This window comes from Corvus moneduloides, chromosome 8 (genome assembly GCF_009650955.1).
Source record: "Corvus moneduloides isolate bCorMon1 chromosome 8, bCorMon1.pri, whole genome shotgun sequence".
Lineage (NCBI taxonomy): Eukaryota > Metazoa > Chordata > Aves > Passeriformes > Corvidae > Corvus > Corvus moneduloides.
Genome location: NC_045483.1, coordinates 12,708,022 through 12,728,131, shown reverse-complemented (window position 1 = coordinate 12,728,131; position 20,110 = coordinate 12,708,022). Strand labels below are relative to the sequence as shown.

Genomic DNA, 20,110 nt, shown 5'->3' with positions numbered 1-20,110 from the left:
AATAATAGATCTGAGCTCCTGATCACTTGTGGTCATAAAAGAACTTGGCGTTCCTATGAAGCTGGGTAGATGTTCAGTTCTTGGTCCCAGGATCTAGAACTGTTCTTGTTCCGTGGTCACCACACTGATCTAGTCTTGCTCTAGATCAGAGAGTGGTACCCTTGCCTTGTGCCCTGAATAGCTGAACCTATTATATAGTTGCTAATTTCCTGCCATCAATAAGGTGATGATGCTGTGAAGTGGGACAGAGATCTGTAAAGTTTCGGTAAAAAAATTTCAAAATCTTACTGTTTCAGTTGCACAGTTGAGTTTATTCATCCTCCATCCCATTGGGTTTTACAATTACTTGATGCAACAGGAGTTACAGGGGAGGAGAGGAGACAACTTAGCATCAACAGCTTCTTGGTGGAATCCAGTTGCCATGGAAATAAGCAGGTGAGATGCCACCAGCCTGTAAAGATTTAAAGAAAGATTGTAATTTCTGGAAAGCCATCTGCCACTCCTGTTACACACAGCTATTGCCTGAGTCCCTCCACTAAGCTCCAGGGATAGTGCTTTACATTAGTTTAATTTAGAAAAAACCTTAATCTGCTGATTGCTCAGGTCATACAAGTGTTCTTTTTATTGATGGTAACTGTTGTGGAACTTCTACAAAAGTGTGTGGCTTTTATTGCTGAAAACTCTCCTCCTCACAAAACCCAGGATTTTGTACTCATCAAGGAAGGCATTCAAGCAGGGAGGTTGGGCTATTTTAAACAGGCTCCTGTGACAGTTCTAAGTAGTGTAGCAATAGTGCTCTGAGTGGATAGGACAGTGCTTGAGCAGATGTGATGAGATGGGTTCGAGAGTTGGGGTATTCTTCATCCATTTTACTAATTCCCCTAGGGGCTTGGAAAAAATATTTAGATTTTATCACTTTAGAAAATTTCTCTCATATTCTCTGCTTGTTTTGTTTCCCTCAGCTTAAACACTGAAACTGATTAGTCAGTTTTGTATTCATCGTCTGGTTAAATGGAAGAAATGTGGTGTTTGGGACACCAAACCGTGGAGGAATAATTAGAGAGTAAAAGTCAAACCTTTCAGACTGGTGTAAATAAGTCTTGAAGAACTTTTGTCACCTTCTTGTAACTATCAAAGTACATTTTTTTCATACAGATGGGGCATTGCAGTGTGGAGCACTCTCAGAAGGGCAGCACTTGTGGTAGTCATTTGAAGTGCTTTATCTTAGTGAAGCTGATGGTCTTTGGTTCCCCAGGAGGTGGGCTTTAGAAGAGGACCCAAGGAAGACCTCTTTGCACCTCTCTTGTGGTTCATGACAGATTTCATTGGAATGCAGGAGGGGGGAAAAAAAAAAAGGCAAAAGAATGAACTAGATGTCTCTTCAGTGAGAGCCTCTTGGACTTGCCTCCTTGTTTGTTTATTTTGTTGTGTATTTCTTGTGTCAGAGAAGTTCTCAAGGGAATTTACCATTCAGCATTTCATACAGAGGTTATCATAAATCCAAGAGGTTTTTTTCTGCTTTGTGTACTTTATGGCAAAGCTCCCTGGAACTTAAATTCTCGTTGTTGTTGTTGTTGTTGTTGTGTGTGACTTCAATTCCATGAACTAATATTAGTTATACAGTGAGGAGACATCTATATATAAACACAGAGTTTTTTATGTTTCCATATATACTCATGTTTCTATATATAAGCAAAATCCTTTCATAGGAATATTTAAAAATATGTGTCACATTTTGTTGTGTATTTTATGGTGGGAAAGTGTAATCGGAAAAAATGCATTTAGATCTTGTGGGACAGTAAGGTAAAATAGCTACTTGTGTGAACTGGATCTTTTTTTAGATGCAGGCACTACAGAAATAGCCAAGCAATAGCCCCTCTGTGAACTCCAAATGCATTTCCTTTTGCCAGGGCTCACTGGTCTGTTTGTCTAACCCTTGTAAGGACAGTGATGCAGTGACTGTGGCCAGGCTCCCGGCTCCTGGAAGGACAGGGACCTTCACAAATGTACCTGCTGTACGTTGAGATGCAGAGCACTAGATCATACATAGTCTGTATTATTTAGACTAAATGTGTATTTGAGCTCTACTTGGAAATACAGGGTGTTTCAACTAAATTGTGCATGGTATAAAGTTGGGGTTTATATAATAATTTTTATTCATGGCTTTCTAGAAAATTTGTTTCTTACTGTTGTGAAGGAATGACAACCTCTTCCTGCAAGTGGAAATTACAGCAATATTTTGAAGTTTGTTGTCTTCTGTCATTTGGGGGCTGGCATAGGGTCTGCACTGCTACTGCTGTGAAGGAAGCTGCTTGGGGGGATTAGTTGAGGTTTTTTTGTCTGGTTGTTTTTATTTGGTTTGGTTGGGATTTTGTATAGTTTATTTTTAATCAGTTTGTTGTTTATTTTTTTCCTTACCTGCCTTAGCCCTCCATAGCTTTAAAAGTCATTGATTTAGAAAAGTCAGAAATACCATGTTTCTGTAAGCTTCATGAAAATGTGGTTTGTGGGTAAGAGAGGAGATTTTTCCTGTTGCTCCCTCTGAGGTAGAGATGAGAGCTCAGCCCTGACCTGTTCTGTGCAGGCAGCATCACCTGGCTGTAGCTGCATTTGTGGAGGGACCTTTCTTGAACAAACAGAAGATGGAGGAAGAAACTCAAGAGTTGCAGACCCCAAGAAAGGGTCTGGCTGGGAATCTTTAGTTTTTCAAACTCTCGTGCCCCAGTCCATGGACATTCTCCTGTGAACCGCATATAGCGACAGACATCCGTTCTGCTATTGTATCCTAGATAAATACTGTTTATACTACAGATTTAATTGCAAGTCCTCAGAGCCTAGCAGACTGGTTTTCTGGTTGGAGTTTGTGCTGCTGTGATGTACCAGGCATGTTTGGATTTGCAAGCAGTCACGGAAGATAACAGAGAAACGTGTGTTGTATGTTGCGTGACCTAGTTGTCCATGTCTCTTCTAGCAGAAGTTTGAGCTGATTACTTTAGTATTTATTGGGACGTAGAAGAATTCAGCCTAAGCCTAGCTAAAAATAAACAAATGCAAGGCAGAAGTCACAGCAGTAGGACTCTGTTTCTCTGAGGCCATTTCCATGGTCAGAGTGTTTTAGGGATGCAGGGCTGCTGGTATTGCATTCTTAGTGTGGATACAGTTTTATGGGCAAAACTGTACGGATTGCATGAGTTTTAATTCACCCTCTACCCTCACAAGGGAAGCTAAACTGCCCTGTGCCAGTGGGTTCAACCATTGTAATGGAGGTTGCCTCCATAGCTAGTGAAGTTACGCTTCACTGTAACTCTTGAGAGTGTTGCAGGAGTGGTTGAGTGCATCACGTGAATGATCAAAGCTGTGTGTACTAGATGATTCACACAGACACTTGTGAGCCTTTGCTGTGCTGAGATACCTGGGTGCAATGCTGTTACATGGTGTTACTGTAACAGTGTAAGAGCTTAGGTAGCTCTAAGTATTAGGCTTAGACAAAATCATAGAGATGCTCTAACGCACACATGTACAAACAAAGGTGAACAGTCTTAAAAAGACAACAGAGATCTGTCCTTTGCTAGAGGAGACTGAATGAAAAAGTGTGCTGCTTAGATCAATAGCCCCATTCCCTATGAGAAGCTATGCCACAAAGCTTGTTCTGGAGTAAAATTGACAAAATAAACAGTCTCAGAAGTCAGGGATATTAAAGCCAGTGTTTAGGTTATTTGTGAGCAAATACATTCAGATTGATTTTGGATAGGGCTAAAATAATGATAAAGACTTCTGCAGAATAATAAAGAAAACAGGGCTGCCTCTACTACATCTTCCCTGAGCTAAGCATCATGAAAGAAATACCATTCTCACTGAATTCCTGTTATGTCACTAAAATATTACAGCTCTACACTTCATGTAAATATTTGACAGGGAGAATTTGAATAATATTGTAACGTAGGTGTGAGTCACATGTCATCCCCTGTCATCAATACCCAGCAGCTGGAAAACTGTTGAGCAATCCTGATTTAATCTTCTGGAGTAAAGGAACTCTTCATCACAGCAAAACTCGCAAGTGGCAAGTTCACAAATTCAATATCTTAAGACTCCCTTTTCTCCTCTTATCTCCAGTGTCTTCTTGCTTAGGGGCAAGGCTCTCACTTTACCTTATCTCCAGTTCTCTCCAGTGGCTGTTGCTGATGGAGCAAGGCTTTGCTGTCTTATCTGAGAGGTTTTCTTCCTCCTTCAAGAGCTCTGGACAAACTCAGCTTACCAGAGGGCTATGCAGGGTGGCCCAAAAAACCACTAATTAGATGGTTGTTCACAAATGGAAACTTTAAGAAATTTTTGTATCAAGTCAGTAATTAAAAATATTAATAGCATAATTGCCATGGAGATTGATCTTTGAAGTTCCCATTTCTAAAATATGACCCAGTAGTGCCATTTCTCAGAAAATTAATCTTGCCTTGTGTGGTTGAAAAGATGATGTTGTATTACTAATTCACTTGAAAATCTTACATTTATGAGTAATTGATAACTCCTAGGAACAAAGCCAGTCAATTTACATTTGTTCTTGGGAAAGAGTAAGAATGCATTGAAATATACCATCAGAACTGTCATTTGTTCAAACAAGGCAATTTTCTGTAGTCTTTCCTTTTCCTGGGGATGATGAGTCAGCATTTGAACCAATTCTTTTGGCTTCTTTATGTGATGGGCTTATAAAGTAACACAAGATCTACTTAAATCCTTAGCAAGATGCAAAATTAAGGGTTTTCCCTTCTCTAAATATTATTGTATTATTATTTTGCAAAAAACCTGTAGTTTGCAAGCATTTGGATATCTGTGATGCCCCGTTCTGAAATCACAGGTGCTCTTCTGCCCTTTTGCTTTGTGTCAGACAGTTCCAGTATGTGTTTGGGTGGTTTAAATGACTTTCCCCCATGTCATATCCATAACTCTGTACATTGCTCTGTACATGTTCTCGATGAAGAGGCATGGATCTGGAATCTGTGTCATTAGCTAAAATTGCACCAAACCAAAGTGAAAATGGGACCTAAGAAAGTTTAAGTTGGTCACTCCTGTGAAGTTCTCTGTTCTGTAACTTTGGGTGTGTCTTGGCACTTTTCTACATTTAGGTGTGCCATACCTTTAGTTTTTAAAAGAGTCACTTTCCAGCCAGAGGATATTCCCCCTTCCCCTTGAATTTCCTGACAGTGTGAAGCACAGTTCTGCGGCAGCTCTTCCTGCAGCGCTACCCCTCGAGGGACCTGACCCAAACTAAAAGCCAGTGGGAGAAGGTGGCTGTGCTTCTTGTGCCTTCAGATTGCTGCAGTGTCCTTGGTGTTCTGCTGCACAGCTCGGGAGTTGCTCTGTAATGGCAGTACGTGAATCCCTGTGCCCATGTTGCCTTCTGGAGAAACAAATGTGCAGTGTCAGAGCTCACATGGCCCCGACCCTGCGCTTGTGCAAAGTCAAGGTCACCGGCACTGGTTGTGTTTAGGCACGTGTTTATCCCACAGCTTCGGGTGCTGTGGCAGTGCACACACGTAAGTGCTCCTGGGCTTGTACAGACCCTGCTGGATGGAGGTGGTCTCACCAATTTAGAAAGTTAACAGCGTAGCTTTTCATTAATCTTCCCCTGGCTTCTGCTGCAATATAAATTTGAAAGCCTTGCAGTGAGCTTGAAAAATCTGATGGCGCCATCGACCAGGCTGGGTTTGGAGCTGCTGGAATTGCAAACTGCATGTGATATAAATGGCCTGAAGTAAAACAAGTCATTAAAATATAATATTAATGATCTAAGATGCTGGTAACACAAGAACCCTTTTAAATTTATGTCCTAAATAGTGAGCTAAAAGTAAACTATAGGAAGTGATGATGATAATAATAAAAAAAAGAGAGTATATCTAGCCCCCAATTCCTTTCACGACCCACAGTCCCAAGATGCTGCTCTTCCTTTTCAGCTCATTCTCTTTGCTCTCAGCACAGTTTAGGTCCTTATGTAAGCATGCTGGCCTCAGGTAACTTCCTCCCAATGTCCAAACATGTTTCTGTTGTGCCTTCTAGTACTTTACCTTTGTCGGATTTAAAATCCCATGGTGTAGATGCCAAAATCTAGAAGCTCCCTGAATTAAACTCAGTCTGTTCTAGGAATTGAGGGAGGCAGGATTAGAGGACGGATTAGATCAGTAGGATTTTTGGCTGCAGTGATACAGAACAAGGCTGTTGTTTCTGTTGGTGTTGTGTTTTGGTTACCTGAACATCAAAGTCATCCAAGTTCATTGTTTTGGATTGACTTCTGTTTTTGTTGCTCATAAAGGTACATCTCTTGATGTTCTTGTTTTCATTTAGTGGATTAACTGTTGGACTGGAGGAGACTGAGGAAGTGATAGTTGCTCTCCTGAGCCCTTGTGAAGGGCTCAAGAAATTGTCTCCCCTAGGGGAGGGAAGGCGGAGGAAGTTGGGGTGGGACAAGTCATAGCAGCAATGCAAAGCTGCAGGAGGAGATGTTGAACAGGCCATGGCAGACAGGGGTCATTGCTGTGGATCCCAGGCTGGAGGACACATCTCTCAAAGGATTCAGCATCCGGCCAGCAGACAGGCCCCACCGATGCCAGAATCCAGGACCTCTTCTCTCCATCTGCTGGACTGAGGTCTGGGGAGGACCTGGAGCGGGGAGCTCAGCAAACCCAAGGTTTTGCACTCCCTCTGCTGGCAGCACTTCTGCCTGCTGGTGCCTGCTGTTCATCCCTGAAGGAATGCTGAAATCAGTGGGACAGTCTTGAACAAACAGGGAAGTAATAAAATTAGTATGGCTCCTTTTTAGGGTTCTTGAACACTAAAAAAAATTCCTTGTTGATCATGCTGTGGAGGTGCGAGTCAGTAAGGAGATGCATTTCTTGCCTTTCTTTCCAAAAGGTCATTACTTGCCTTGGGAAGTGGGGGCACAGGGGAAATCACATCAGCAGAAGTTACACTTCAGTATCTTTTGAATCCAGTGTGGAAGACTTGAACCATGACCAAGAATGACTTCAATATTCTGTTTGCTTGCCTTAAATTTTGTATGAACTTTTTTGTTCTGTGTCAGCCCAAATAGCCCTAGGTCTCTCTCCAGATTCCATATTTTCTCTTCTTGTTAACACCTCTTCTCTCAATTTTAGTTTGCTGCACTTCTGAAGTGGTTCCTTAATTTTGTTTTTAAACTTCCACCCTGTTTCTCATGCCAAGCCACCAGCGTCCTGGTGTCACAACTTTGTACTCAGGTTAGAGCCTCAGACAGGTGCCCAAAACACTTTGGTTTTGGGAGAGGTTTCTTTCTCAAGTGTTAGGTTTTCCTTCTCTTCCTCTCCTACTTCAGATCTAGTGGATTCTAAGACAGAAACTTCCAGTTCTGGGAAGCAGCTTGTATTTGTTCATTTAGTAGGCTGAAGTCAGTGTTCTGGCTAGCACTGAGAGCAGCCCAGCTAGTGGTGTGCATTTTACACCCTCGTAGACCCTGGTTATTGTTAACCCCAGCCATATGCAGCACAAATTCCCTACTGGAGAAGCACTGCCTGACTGGGAAGCATTGCCATGCTGTTTGTGGCGAGGGAGTCATTAGCAATGTTCAAGCAGTTTCTGAAACTTTTTCTTTCCACTCTTCATTTTCATTCTTGAGGCCTGCCTCCACCTGGTAATAGTTTTCCCTAAATATTCTCACATCTGATTCTTCCCTAAGATTCCTACTTGGATAGCAGAGATCTGAGTTGAAATTACCTTTTTTCCTTACACTCAAATTATTTCTGGTTCCCAGCTGATTTCTTTTACTCACGTACCTGTGGAGATTTCCCAGCTTCTGATCCGAGTTGGTTGCTGGGTTTGGTTCAGTTGCAGGTAAAGCTGCAGCTTTCTAGAGCTGTGCTCTCACATTTAGAAGCAGCAGCAAAGCAAATTATGTTTGTCAGTGTATGTCTCACCAAGGTCCTACCAGGAGGGATTGAAGGGAAAGCAGGAGCAGTTGAGTTGGTGCGCCTACATCGACTGATAGGCTTGTGGAGATGGAAAATGTTAGCTCATCGCTTCTCTTCCATCTGCCACGGGGCACTGGAGAATTGTTGAGTCCTTTCTAGGAGCTTTATCCAGTCGAGCTTTCAAAGTTGCAAGTGACTGAGCTTCTGTCGTTTCCCTTGGGAAAGTATTCCTTACAAATACAATTCACTGTCAGGAAGTCATTCTGAAACTCTCCCTGATTTTTGCTTTTTTTGGTGTCCTCCCACTAAATGGACTTTAACACAAAGAGTCTATTTAAAGTGCTACTTTTTTATTTTCCTGTGAAGGCTGCTGTGGTTTCTAGTTAATGTTTGTACGAGACTGAGCTCTCTGGTTTAAAGGAGAATCATTGTATTCCCAGTGGTTGTGCTGATACTTCCACTCATTTCCTTTGAGGGTCTGGATGATTTTCATGTGGCTATATTAAATGAATGTTAGTTATCAGGTTCCCTTCCCAAATATATATTAAAAATGGTAAAAGAGCAGTATCTAAAAAGCCTAGTCTAAACCTAGATGATGTTTTTGCAGCAGTTTTGGGTTTCTCTTGATTCTGTGAATGGTGTTGTGTTATGAACCCAAAGACAGCATGCACCGGTTTGTGTGTGTGTGTTTGGAGAAAGTAGAAGTCTGATTGCCCACTGAAAATAATCAAAGTGAAAAAGCAAACAGCATGAATGCAAATTTCTGCTAATAGAATGGAGATTTAATGTCCTTGAACTGTGGTGCAGAAAAGAAATTTAGGAAAACACTTTTTTTTACTATGGCATAATTGCTTGCAAGGCAGGGCTATTCCAGAGGGAGTTATTTTTAATGCATGAATTATACAGCACGTTTTAAAATTTATTGTTTTGAATAATGTGTTGTTGAACCTGGGAATCTCACTGACAGACCAGTGTTTACCTTTGTACAAATCAGTCAAAACAAAAACAGTCCCGTAAGATTAAACAGGGAGATTTTTCAGAAGCATTGTTAGTTGGCAAATTCAAGGGCAGCTGAACACCGCCTGGGATTTTTCTCCATGTCACTGAAGGCACATTAAACAGGCTATGGCTTAATGTTCCAGGGTACTAACCAACAGCAAACAGACTCAGATTACTGGTTTTAACAAAAATGGACTAGTCTGATTCTTGTTTTACCACAAACTGACTTAACAGGAATCTTCTGTTTTGTAAGTGTTTACCATAGCTTTGATTTAACACTGATTTTTCTTTTTCTTTTTTTTTTTTAAAAGGAAGCCAGGGGCCTTTAGTGAGATCTGCTGCTTGCAGGGGGGAATAGCACCTACAAATCTTCCCAGTTACTGAGTTCATAAACCTCCTTCAGCAGAAATAGAGGCATCTCTAGTTGATTTCTCGTAGTGTAAGCTTATACATGTCACTACAGGTTGTGGCTCACTGCTCAGAGCTTCTGTGTTACATCTTTGCTGTTGGATCACTCTTTCCTGAGAACCTGGGTTTGCTCTGAAGCTATGGCAGCAGTACTGTAATTTTCTGCAGCATAGTCTGGCTAGCAGTATCATTTTGTTACTACATTTGGTCACATACAAAGCCAGATTGTGGCATTCCAGATCAGTAAAACTTGCTGTCTTTATATGTCCTTATGTACTGAAAGTTTTGCAATTTTTTTTAGAAATTCAGTAATGAAAATTCAAAATTAAGTTTGGCCTGGGATTTCAGTCAGACCTCCCTCAAAGTCTGTTAAAATCACAAGATAATTTAGGAAGGGACTTCTGTAGGTCATCTTGTCCAACCCCCTCTTTGGAGTGGGCCACCTTTGAAGTTGGGTCACATCACTGAGTTTTGAATACCTCCAAAGCTGGAGACTTCACTGCCCCTCTGGGCCCCTGTTCCAGTGTTTGACCACCTTCATGATGAACAAGTTTTCATTATTAAAGAGAGTCTCCATATTTGAAACTTGTGTTTATTGTCTCTTGTCCCATCAGTATCTAGCTCAAAAGACTCTAGTTTTGTGTTCTCTGTAGCCTACTATGAGGTACAGAAAGACTTTTAAGTCCTTTCTTTTAGCCTTTTCTTTGTGAGACTCAACCAATGCATTGCCCTCTGCTTTTCCTTGTGCATCATGGGCTCCAGCCCCAGCCCATCTTAGGATCCGTCCACTGAAACTGTTTCAGTTTCTTAATGTCTTTCATGTACTGGAGAACCCCAAACTGAATGCCAGTGCTGCGGGTGTGGTTTCACAGGTGCCAAATCGAGGGGAATAATCCGTTGCCTTGACCTGCCAGCTGCACATGTGCTGATGTCAGCACACAGTTCCTTTTCATTGCTGCAGGGACACGCTGCTGACTCCTGTAGTGTGTTCACCCAGCCAGTCAGTCCCCAGTGCCAGCACACGGGGATATTTCGTACCAGGTTCATGACTTTGCATTTGCATTTATTGAACTCCATAATGTTCCTGTCATCCCATTTCTTCTGCCTGTGTGTCTGTGGGGAAGTGATATGTGGCAGTGGGGTTGGTACAGCTCCATCCAAATGCCAAAACTGTTCATGGAGTCAAGATCCTGTGACTGACCAGAGCAGATATTGAACTTGGTCAGATATTTTCATCTCTTGTTTGAACTGCATGGCAGTATTCTCAAGGTCCTTGCTCTAGACATATGAATGCCTCAGGATGAAAGGAAGAATTTTCCCCCGTGATTGATTTTTCAAGAAATTGTTATGGTGCCATAAGAGAATGAGCATTTCAGGCATTTCTTCCAGTTCTGCTCTGTGTGGTCAGTAAATCACACGGACTCACAGGAGCTCGTTCTAGGTTCACTTACTCATGCAGATTTAACTAAGCATCTTCATGTTTCTTAATTAGCTTAATAAATCAGAAGTTGTACAGAGCAAAATCTAAGCTGAGTGGCAGGGTTTTAAGCAATGGGATGAGACTGGATTTATGTTTACTAAAACTCCTTGGTGCTTTAGTTGCCTGTGAATGTAACTGAGAGATGAACATTTGTCACAAGTGGTGCCTCAGGCCATGTGCAGGTATCAGCTCCACACAGGCCCTTGGTGGTGTCACTGACTCTCACTGTACTGGGGGGAAGCTGAGGCAGAAAGCAAACACTGCCTGCCTGTGCCTGCAGAGGAGTTGTGGGTCACACATCACATTTCTGCCTTTATTGTCAGACATGGCAGTTTTGCAGAGCTGCCCATTTGCTAGATCTCATTGTATCAACACTTAAAACAAGTGATTAAAGAAACATTAATGTCATCTATGAAGTGTGGTTAGAGACTGTGGCCAGAAAATCAGTGAAGTACAGAACTCCCACACCTGTTCTGTTTAACTCATGTTCTGCTCTCAAAGCCCTAGGAATATTATAAGCACTCCAGGTTTTCTTACCTGCTGGATGTTTACTTTATTCAGCTCCTTACTGGATGTGTATTGTACATCTTCAGCAGTGGAAAATACAAGCTGAAACCTCTCTTTTTGGTTGACTAAAATAGTATGACAATTGCCAGTGACTTGATAAATCTTTGAATAAAGCTGTAGCCCATTTCTATTTCAAACAGTCAGAGGAGTCATTATTTTACTTACAGGCCACTTTTACCGTTGAGCACATGCTGTGTTGTGCTCTTTTACTGTGTATAAAGAGGTCTTTACGCTCCTAGCTTTTCCTTTAGCCTTTTATGTCTTGATTACTTCCATATGTGCAGGGTATTTTGCAGGCTTCTGTGGTGCGAGGACAACCAGTCTGGGAATGCATCTTCATAACTTCTCCGTCACCACCTCTGATGTGTGTTCCACTGTCTGGTGATTTCTTGCAAATTATTGGATCTGGGTCAAAATTATCTTGCAAAGACCCAAGAAATGTAGTTTTCGGATCTGGTCTGTCTCATCAAATAACTTCATGAGCGTTGGAGCCAATGGAAAGGAAGGAGAAAACTTGGGAGCAAAAGGCAGCCTTTTAGGGGCAGCTTATTAGATTGGCTTAAATTCATCTGACCCCAGCAAAATGTTGGATTGATAAAGTCTGGAACAGGAAAACTTGAAGTCAGGAGGGAAGAAAGGTTAGTGTCACCGTGTGTGTGGATAATTTCTCTTCTCAGCAGATAAATTCTCTGTAACATGTAGTTTTAATAATGAACGTAGAACTGAATATCGATGCTACCCACCAAAATCCAGTGATGCTGACAAGTTTCAATGGTCTTGATACTTTGGGTGATTAGTGAAAAACCCCAAAAATTGGAGATTGTGGCAGGGCCAGAAGAAAGTGTTTCTAGCCTTCTTTTTCATTGTAGAAGTTACCATATGTCTGATACCTCTCCGTAACTCCTGTTTTATCAGCTCACTTTGCTTAAGAGAGCAGCAGCTGGTACAGATTTTGGTCACACATCTCACATTAGGTGCTGTTGCTCAGATCAGAGTCCTGCAGCTGCTCAAATGGGGAGAACATAACATATTTTAGTGATCCTGAATTCTTGGTGGGGACCGCTCTGGTGGAAAGGGCATGCAACTGGTTTTGTGGATAAAACTTGTGCACAACTTCCAGCCCTTCAGGTCCTTCCCCAATCCCATTTTCATGAATCTCTAATGTTGCTTGTAGATGTGTTCAGAACTCCACTGTTAGAAAGACTGTTCTTTTCAAAATTTAAAGTTTCATCACCTAGTTCAGCATTATCATAGGCAATGCAGAAGTGGAGGAAAAGGCTGGAATTTGATGATTTTGATCAAAGCTGAAACCCAGAGTTGATAGCATTGTCTTCTGGCATTTTTGTTTGGCTGGTTCAGTTTGTTTTTTTAGTTTAACCGACTTGGACAGATCTTACCACTTACTAATATTGGAGAACAGATATCCTGAGGAATTAGCAGCTGAATAAGCATGTGCTAATGAGCTGCTCTGGTCTGTGATAGAAATGGTTCTTGAAGGAGCTGTGTTTTTTGACTTGAAAGCAAATATACTAATATCTGAGCAGGCACTGGGAAATAAATCAGAATATTTCTTTTGTCTGTGTAATTTTTTTTTTGTGCTGCAGATCTTATTGAACATTGTTCTGTTGAAAGGATATAGTTGGAGTAATATATTACAAGGGAATGGCACTAATAATAGTACTTAAATCTTTCATGCTCTTATGAAGTCACTTTAATGCTGTTCATTGAGCAGTAGAAAGAGCTGGAAGTCTTGAAAGGAATGCAGAGAAATAAAACCCGTAAAACCTGGCACAGTGAAAGACCTTCAGTACAATATGAATGTTGATACTTTAAAAATCACAAATCATCTTTCTATTAATTCACTGTAGAATAAGGTCTCCTCAAGATAAGACTCAGCAGTGCTGTGTAGTTGGTATTTAAAGTATGTCCATCTGCATCTAAACGAGTAGCTCCAAGACAATCAGATTATGCAGTAGTTACTTTGGTGAGAATATCGCCTAAGTGGAATGGAAACTTCATTTTGAGTCTAATATTAGACCCTGCTTTGGAAAATTCCTTTTAAATGATCACAAGCTGGGAATAGCAAAAGAATTTAACTTTCGACAGACAGCATTCACCAAGAATTTGTTTTTAACTGCTTATGTTGGGTCCCTGGGAAAGCAGATGTGAAAAACTTACCAAAGTGAATTGACTTGACCTGATGCAATGTTTATATTAGTAGTTGATAAGTTTTCCTCCCTCGTCTAATTTGTTCGGGATATTTTCATTCTTTAAGCATGAGTAAGTCTGGGCTGGAATAGTTTGAATGCTTGTTAGTCTAATAATCTGAATCTTAAAACAGGCAGACATTATTGCCTATAAAGGGGTCTAAGCAAAGTCGAACTATTTTGGTTGTCTTCCACAGTTGGGGATAAGTATCACTTTTGAGACCAGCAAAGAAGAGTGTGAGACACTGTTTCTTAGCCCCTGTTAGTTCAGAAAGCATGCTGATGTCTGTGTATTTGTACTGCAAAATGCCACTGGCATTTGGTGGACCTTTTGAATGAATGTTATTATTTATGCAGCTTTACAAAGGACTGGCTTTCAGTGGCAGCTGGAGAAACTGGCAACCAAAGGTATCAAGGCCAGTTTGAAGGGTCATGGTGATGATATTCTTACCATCATTATTCCTATGGCAGAAAGGACTTTAGGAATTCACTGTGAATGATGCAGAGCTCAGGAATCTTTAGAACTGCTGCTAAATCTCGTCTTAGCTTTTCTTTTGGTAGATCAGACAGTTGCTTTGAATATTTTAATTAATTAATTCCTAAATAAGGTGTCAGCCCGCCATATGGAAAATATATAAATAAATTATTTTTGAGGAAGGGAGGGGAAAAAGAGGAGCTGATGGATGGGGCTGACTTCTCCCCACCTCTACCCTGTTCCTGTGCTTCTGTGGTTTGGTCGTTGTTGCTGGTTTTTTCCAGGCTTGAGGAAAATGTCCATGGGATCTCACTGCAAAGGAGGGCTCCAGCCTGGCTTTCCTGTGCCAATGCATGAGACAAGAAGCAGAACAACAAGATAATATAATGAATTCAGTGCCAGGGTGACAGTTCTGCTGGGAAAGACATTAGAACAAGAACACTCATCTCTTTAGTTCTCTTCTAGTGCATTAGGTGGATTTATGTGATGCAGGAATGTGTATCTCAGAAATCAGATTATGATTTTAAGCATTGTTAAACTTTGCCCCTTTTTTCATAAAGCCTGACACCAGCCTTTTTGTCTTTTTCTTTATACCTGCGTGTCCCTAGTTCTGCTATAATTTCTGATCATTCAGGAATTTTCTAAAATGTCTAAATTGCTGATTTGTCTCCTTGCAGGCAAGTCTCACCTGGCTATTGTGCAAAGAGTAAACAATGAAGGAGAAGGGGATCCTTTTTATGAAGTCCTGGGAATTGTCACTTTAGAAGATGTGATTGAAGAGATCATCAAGTCTGAAATTCTGGATGAAACAGATCTATACAGTGAGTAGAAATATTTGCAATTTGTTTATAGATGAGAATAAAGACTCCATTCAGCAGCAATTGTATTTATAGCTGTGTTTAGAGAGATGTTACATTGCTGATTTAAAATCTCAATAGTCAAATTGTTTAGGAAGTTTCCTTAACAAAATGACCTGCAGATCCCTCAAATGGTTAAAGTAATTTTTGTTTTTGCAGCATGAGAACCTCACTCCTTTTTGCTGTATTAATTCAGAAGCAGGACAATTTTCTTTATTTGACCCTTTTGCCAGGAAGATTTACATCTGCAACAATCTGCTCTCTCCTGCCAGCTGTTCACCACTGTAGCTTGTTAAACCTTTGTTACAGTGCTCATGATCTCCCACATCTTGCCCTATTGTCCCTCTGCCTCAAGGGCCTGTAATCCATGTACTACCATACTTCAGCAGGAGGCAGGCAAATACCATGCCTCAAGGAAGAGGAATGGAGTCTCTTTAGAGTATCTGTCACTCAGTGAGAAATCTTGAGAATGGAAAGTCTTCCTCAGAGCTGAAAACCAGCCTGTCCTAAATGCCTTCTCTTTTTATCACTCAGCCCAGCTCCTTCCTTCTTTGTGTTGGTGTGTGTTGAGGGAGATGATGCTGCAGGTCAACCATTACCTGGGACTTGAGAGATCTGGACCCTTTTCTTTCCCAGATTAAAGCTTGGACAGTTACCTAAGTGTCTGCTTCTCCCCCCGTCTGCACAATCCTGCCTGTGCATACAGGACTTCTTTCAGTCACTCTTCATCTGTCTTATCTGCGGTTTCATCACTTGCTGGCAGATGCTATTTTTCACTACGTGTTTGCATGCAGCACAACGATGTCTCCAGATTCTATTATAGTAGAAATAATAATTGTAAGTATCTTTAACACTGTTCAGCTGTCCTTTGCTTTCTTTCTCCTTCCTCACGGATGGGATTGGAATGTTTCTACAGCATCTTTTTCAGGCCAACACAAGCATCTTCTATCCTCCCTTCAAGCCAAATGCCCAATGAGCACTTTATACTGTGAGATAGACTTACTTGTTTTTGCCTGAAATGCTTTCTGTACCTGGTCAGTATTTTACCAGTATTTATGTACCCAAATGTTCATGTAAATCACAGTTGTGTTTCACCACGTGCTGAACAGTCTAATTACTATGTAAATCACAGAAGTCCAGTTAGTATTGATTTCTTTTCATACCCTCACAAATGAATTGTTGGGCTAATGAGTTACAACATAATGCTTTTGCAGGCTGAATTCAAGCTTCCTTTTATACTCCAAAAATATCCTATCTTTGTCTACCTTTGAGATATTTATGTGCGTCTATGAGTGAAGACACTGCATATGCTTTCAATTTTCCCCCTCCCTTGTTTATTAAGAGAAAACACATAGATCAGGCTGTGTTCTTCTTCAGGACCAAAAAAAAAAAAAAAAAAGCCTTGCCCATTAATAGGATGTTAGAGGGCAAGGAAGTGAGAATTTAATTTTATTTTTACTACCTGAAGGCTTCCTATATCAACAAAATAGAGCTGGTGAACACTGAGTTCACTTGAAACTCTCCTTCCTGGGATAGTTTTTTACTGTTGAAAATTCCTGGTTCAGAACAGGAAGGAAACTTCCTAGTGTTCTTGGAGGATGCAGGAAATTTTAGGGGATGATTCCTGATAAGTACCATGAAGTAGAACTTCTGATTTCTTTATGAAGCACTGGAGATCATTCCACTGTTTAGACTGAAGGATACTGTAGCAGTAAGGGAGAGACCAGAAATCCCAAGAAGCTGTGAGGATCACATGAGGTGTGAGGGGTTTTGGATTTGGGCAGCCAACCTCCAATTGGCTTTGTGATGAGAACACGAATGAGAACATGGGTTTACTGAAGGTGCTTTATTGTCCATTATATGTCAAGGCAGGTTATTTTTGATGTTGATATCAGAGTGCCCCTGTTAGCAACCCCACCTCTGATTCTGTTCATTATTAGACCATTCTGGCTTGCTCAGCTCAGAACAAGTCAGCTTGAAACCCTTGGACTGATTTGCTCTGTACTAGGTGTTTACTTAAAAAGAGACCTTTTGAAAAGTTCTGGCAGCAGTGTTACACTTTGTTCTGAAGTTTTAAAAATGTTTTGTTTTGCTTTGATGGAGACTTGAAATTTGATGAAATGGCTGACCTTGGTGTTGGAGCTGTGCCTTTCTGTCGTTTCCATGAAAAACCATTTGAACTGTGTTAAGGTGGAAGCAATAGTGTATTTACAGGTTTTGCTGAAAGCTGCTCTCACTGCTGAACTCTGCAGCTGAATTTCTGGAGGGTGCCAAATAAATGTGTGATATTTCTTCATATGGCTCTATTCTGCTGTGGCTTGCAGAGGTGTTGGAAGCAAGGAGAAGATAGGAGCAAGAAAAATTATTAAATATGTCTGACATCAACATCTGGGTAGACTGAGTACTTCGGAGGATGAGACTTTGTATTAGGGATGCTGAAGGGGTGGAGAGAAGATGTTTCTGCCATGACACGACACATTTCAGCCAGTGTCATGATGAAGAGCTGCCAGTGTGTTTGGCTCTTAGTACTGAAAAGTTGGAGCATTTTTTCATGGTTGGCACACTACAGGAATCTGTCCTGTGCTGCCATGGCTCTAGCCATGGTGGGAGAGCATTCCTCAACTTTCTCAGAGGCCCAGGGGAGAAAGCTGTATGTTCTGTGTCAGACTGCACAGACTGCTTGTTCATCCTTTTGGGCAGGTTTGACTGGTGGCCTGTCTTACTTAGCTTTCTACTTGAAGATGAGTTTCATCATCTCTTTGTCTTGTCTGGACCTCACTGCAGATGTCTCCTCTGTCCTAAAGACAAAAAGCACAGGAGGAGAACAAGGACTTTCCCCAGCAATTGCCTGGGTGCATTTGCAGTGCCTGTCAGCCTGCCTGCTCCTCCAACTGAATGGGTGATCTGAGGTTTGAACTGCCTGTTCTGTAGCTGTCTCCAGTCCAAGCTGGCTCCTTCAAGGAAATTCATTCAGTAGTTCATCATCTTATGCAGCGGGCATCAAAGTTCAGGATTATTACAAGAGACATCACAACCTTAATTGTGTTTTGACCATTCATCCTCTTGAGTTTTCTGCCTCAGCCTGGAGCTCATGGTCAGGCTTGTTGTCTTTGATTTGAAGGAGAAGTCTGAATATTCCCAGAACCTACTGAAGATGTTTGCAATATTTGTCGATATCGCACCAGAAGTTGTAGTGAGAGTATCCCTCATGCATCCCATTGTTCATGTTGCAGAACCAAACAGCGTCCCAGCACTCAGTAAGCAGAGATCACCTCAGCACGCCGAGATCACTTTGACATCTCGAGATGCCTGTGTCTTCGTCTCACTTACCAGAGGAAGGACAGACAGGAAATACCTGGCTCAGATTCAGTTACATCAGTCACAATCCAGTCCTTGGTTCTTGTGTCTTAGAAGAAACTCAAAAGTTGTTTGGATAGCAAAGAACAATTTAAGACCATCCCTTGCAAAAATAAGCCAAGATAATGGCTTTAAGCCATGTGGCTCTGCTGTAAGTACTGTTTTTCTTGAGGGAAGATTTCTGGATAAGCTGCCAAGGAAAAAAATAGGAGGAGTTGAAATTGCCCATCATTTGAGTAAGAGCCTGGATCTCTTACCTTGATGACTGATATGGACAGAAAGATTTAAGGCATCTTCCCATTGTGTGATGCTGGTCTTGTTTTCGGGTACCAGAAGTGCAGTGTGAAGCCTGCAGTGTTACAGCTCTGTCAAAGGAAAAAAACAGCAATGTTTCCCTGTCCCAGGGCCAATACTTGTGATTTTTGCCTCCCTGATGGAGCTCCTTGTGAGAAAACACCTCAGATACAGTGCTTTAAAAATAACATTCTCTGAGCTTTTCAGAAAAAGCAGTTTCTATTCTTCTTCTCTCTTACAAGAGGTAGGACCTAGTGAGAGCTTCTAGAGGACTTTTCTCCCATTCATTTTCCATTGCTTTGGTATCCATCTTTCCTGTAACTGCAAGTACAGATAAGGTCTGTCTCAGACTATATTCCTAAGGCAGGGATTGTTTTTAGTCTGTAGCCACTCCCTTCAGTGGTTTCTATTCCTGCTTTTGGAAGAGAAACTGCAGTCCCTGATGTAGTCCAAGTCTTGGGTAAAGTACTACTAGGGTAAGAGGCTTCTGGTTTCAAAGAAGAAAAAGAGCATGGGTCATCACTGTTCTTCTCCATGTGCCTGGGAACAAGTATCTCAAACTTTCTGATTTGCACTGCTCACAGAATATGCTCGAGATATATCAAGTAGGTAAATTACTGTCAGTACAGTATTGCTGTTGAGTCTGTGATAGTTCTGTAGTGGAGGCATGTTCCTGGAAAGTTGAGGTTCTAGATGTACTCATGTCTAAAAGACTTGGGTGACTTGGGAAAATCTAGAAGCCTGTAAATTACCAGTGTTGTGCATTTCCAAGCCTCAAACTCAGCCACTCTGAGCCTTAAGTAGTCTGTAGCATGGATTTGGACTTTTAAAGGGCTCTACACCTCAGTGGCTTCCTTGCTACAGTGCATCACTTCAATTGTCTTTGCATTTATAACCCAAAATCTGAACAAGCATGTGGGAGTATGTGCAGTTTCACAGTGTCAGCTTCCCCTACACCTCTTTGTGTGCTTGCCCAAATCCTCTGCCATGAATCGATGTGCCAGTGCTGCCTGTGGTCCCTCAGAAGTCCAGTCATTTTACACCAATTGACTAAGGGGCTGATAGACAAGTAGCTGTGGTATTGTTAGGATCTTCTCCCTGAAAGGCCCTAGAACCTGAGCCGTGTCTCATCTCTGAGAGGCTCACAGGAATTGCCTCAACACTTGGGTTTCCTGCACTCTGTGGAGCTCAGAGCTGTCTGACAGCATTCTGCTGCTTCTAGCCACTGCCACCCTACATGTGGTGTCACCAGAGAGGAGCAGCACCCTGCTATCTGAGCAGAGACCTCTTCTCCCTGGAACTGATGTATACCATACCCCAACATACCTGTAGCTGTCCACTTACCTGGTTTCCTAAACATTTTGGGAGATCAGCTCAGCGGGTAGATAGTAATTCCTGAGTTGTTTGTGTCTCTTTCCTGTTGTCTTTCACAAATGGGGATTCCTCGCCACAGAGCCTGTTTTAAGACACAGACGAACCAAGTGGCAGGTTTTTAGCTGAATAGAGAACAGAAGTCCAGAATCACTAGCAGGCAA

The 20,110-nt window shown here is 41.6% G+C and overlaps 1 protein-coding gene across 4 annotated transcripts in view; it reads left to right on the top strand.

Moving 5' to 3' along the window:
- CNNM2 (cyclin and CBS domain divalent metal cation transport mediator 2) overlaps nt 1-20,110 on the top strand; it is a 119,361-nt gene that overhangs the window by 77,196 nt on the left and 22,055 nt on the right. For all 4 annotated transcript variants that reach the window (XR_004241570.1, XM_032116582.1, XM_032116580.1 and 1 more), the window contains exon 2: nt 14,745-14,888. Coding sequence is in view for 3 of the 4 variants with exons in the window: in XM_032116582.1 (XP_031972473.1) it covers nt 14,745-14,888 (144 nt within the window). In the remaining variant the exon portion in view is untranslated. The remainder of the gene's footprint in view (nt 1-14,744; nt 14,889-20,110) is intronic.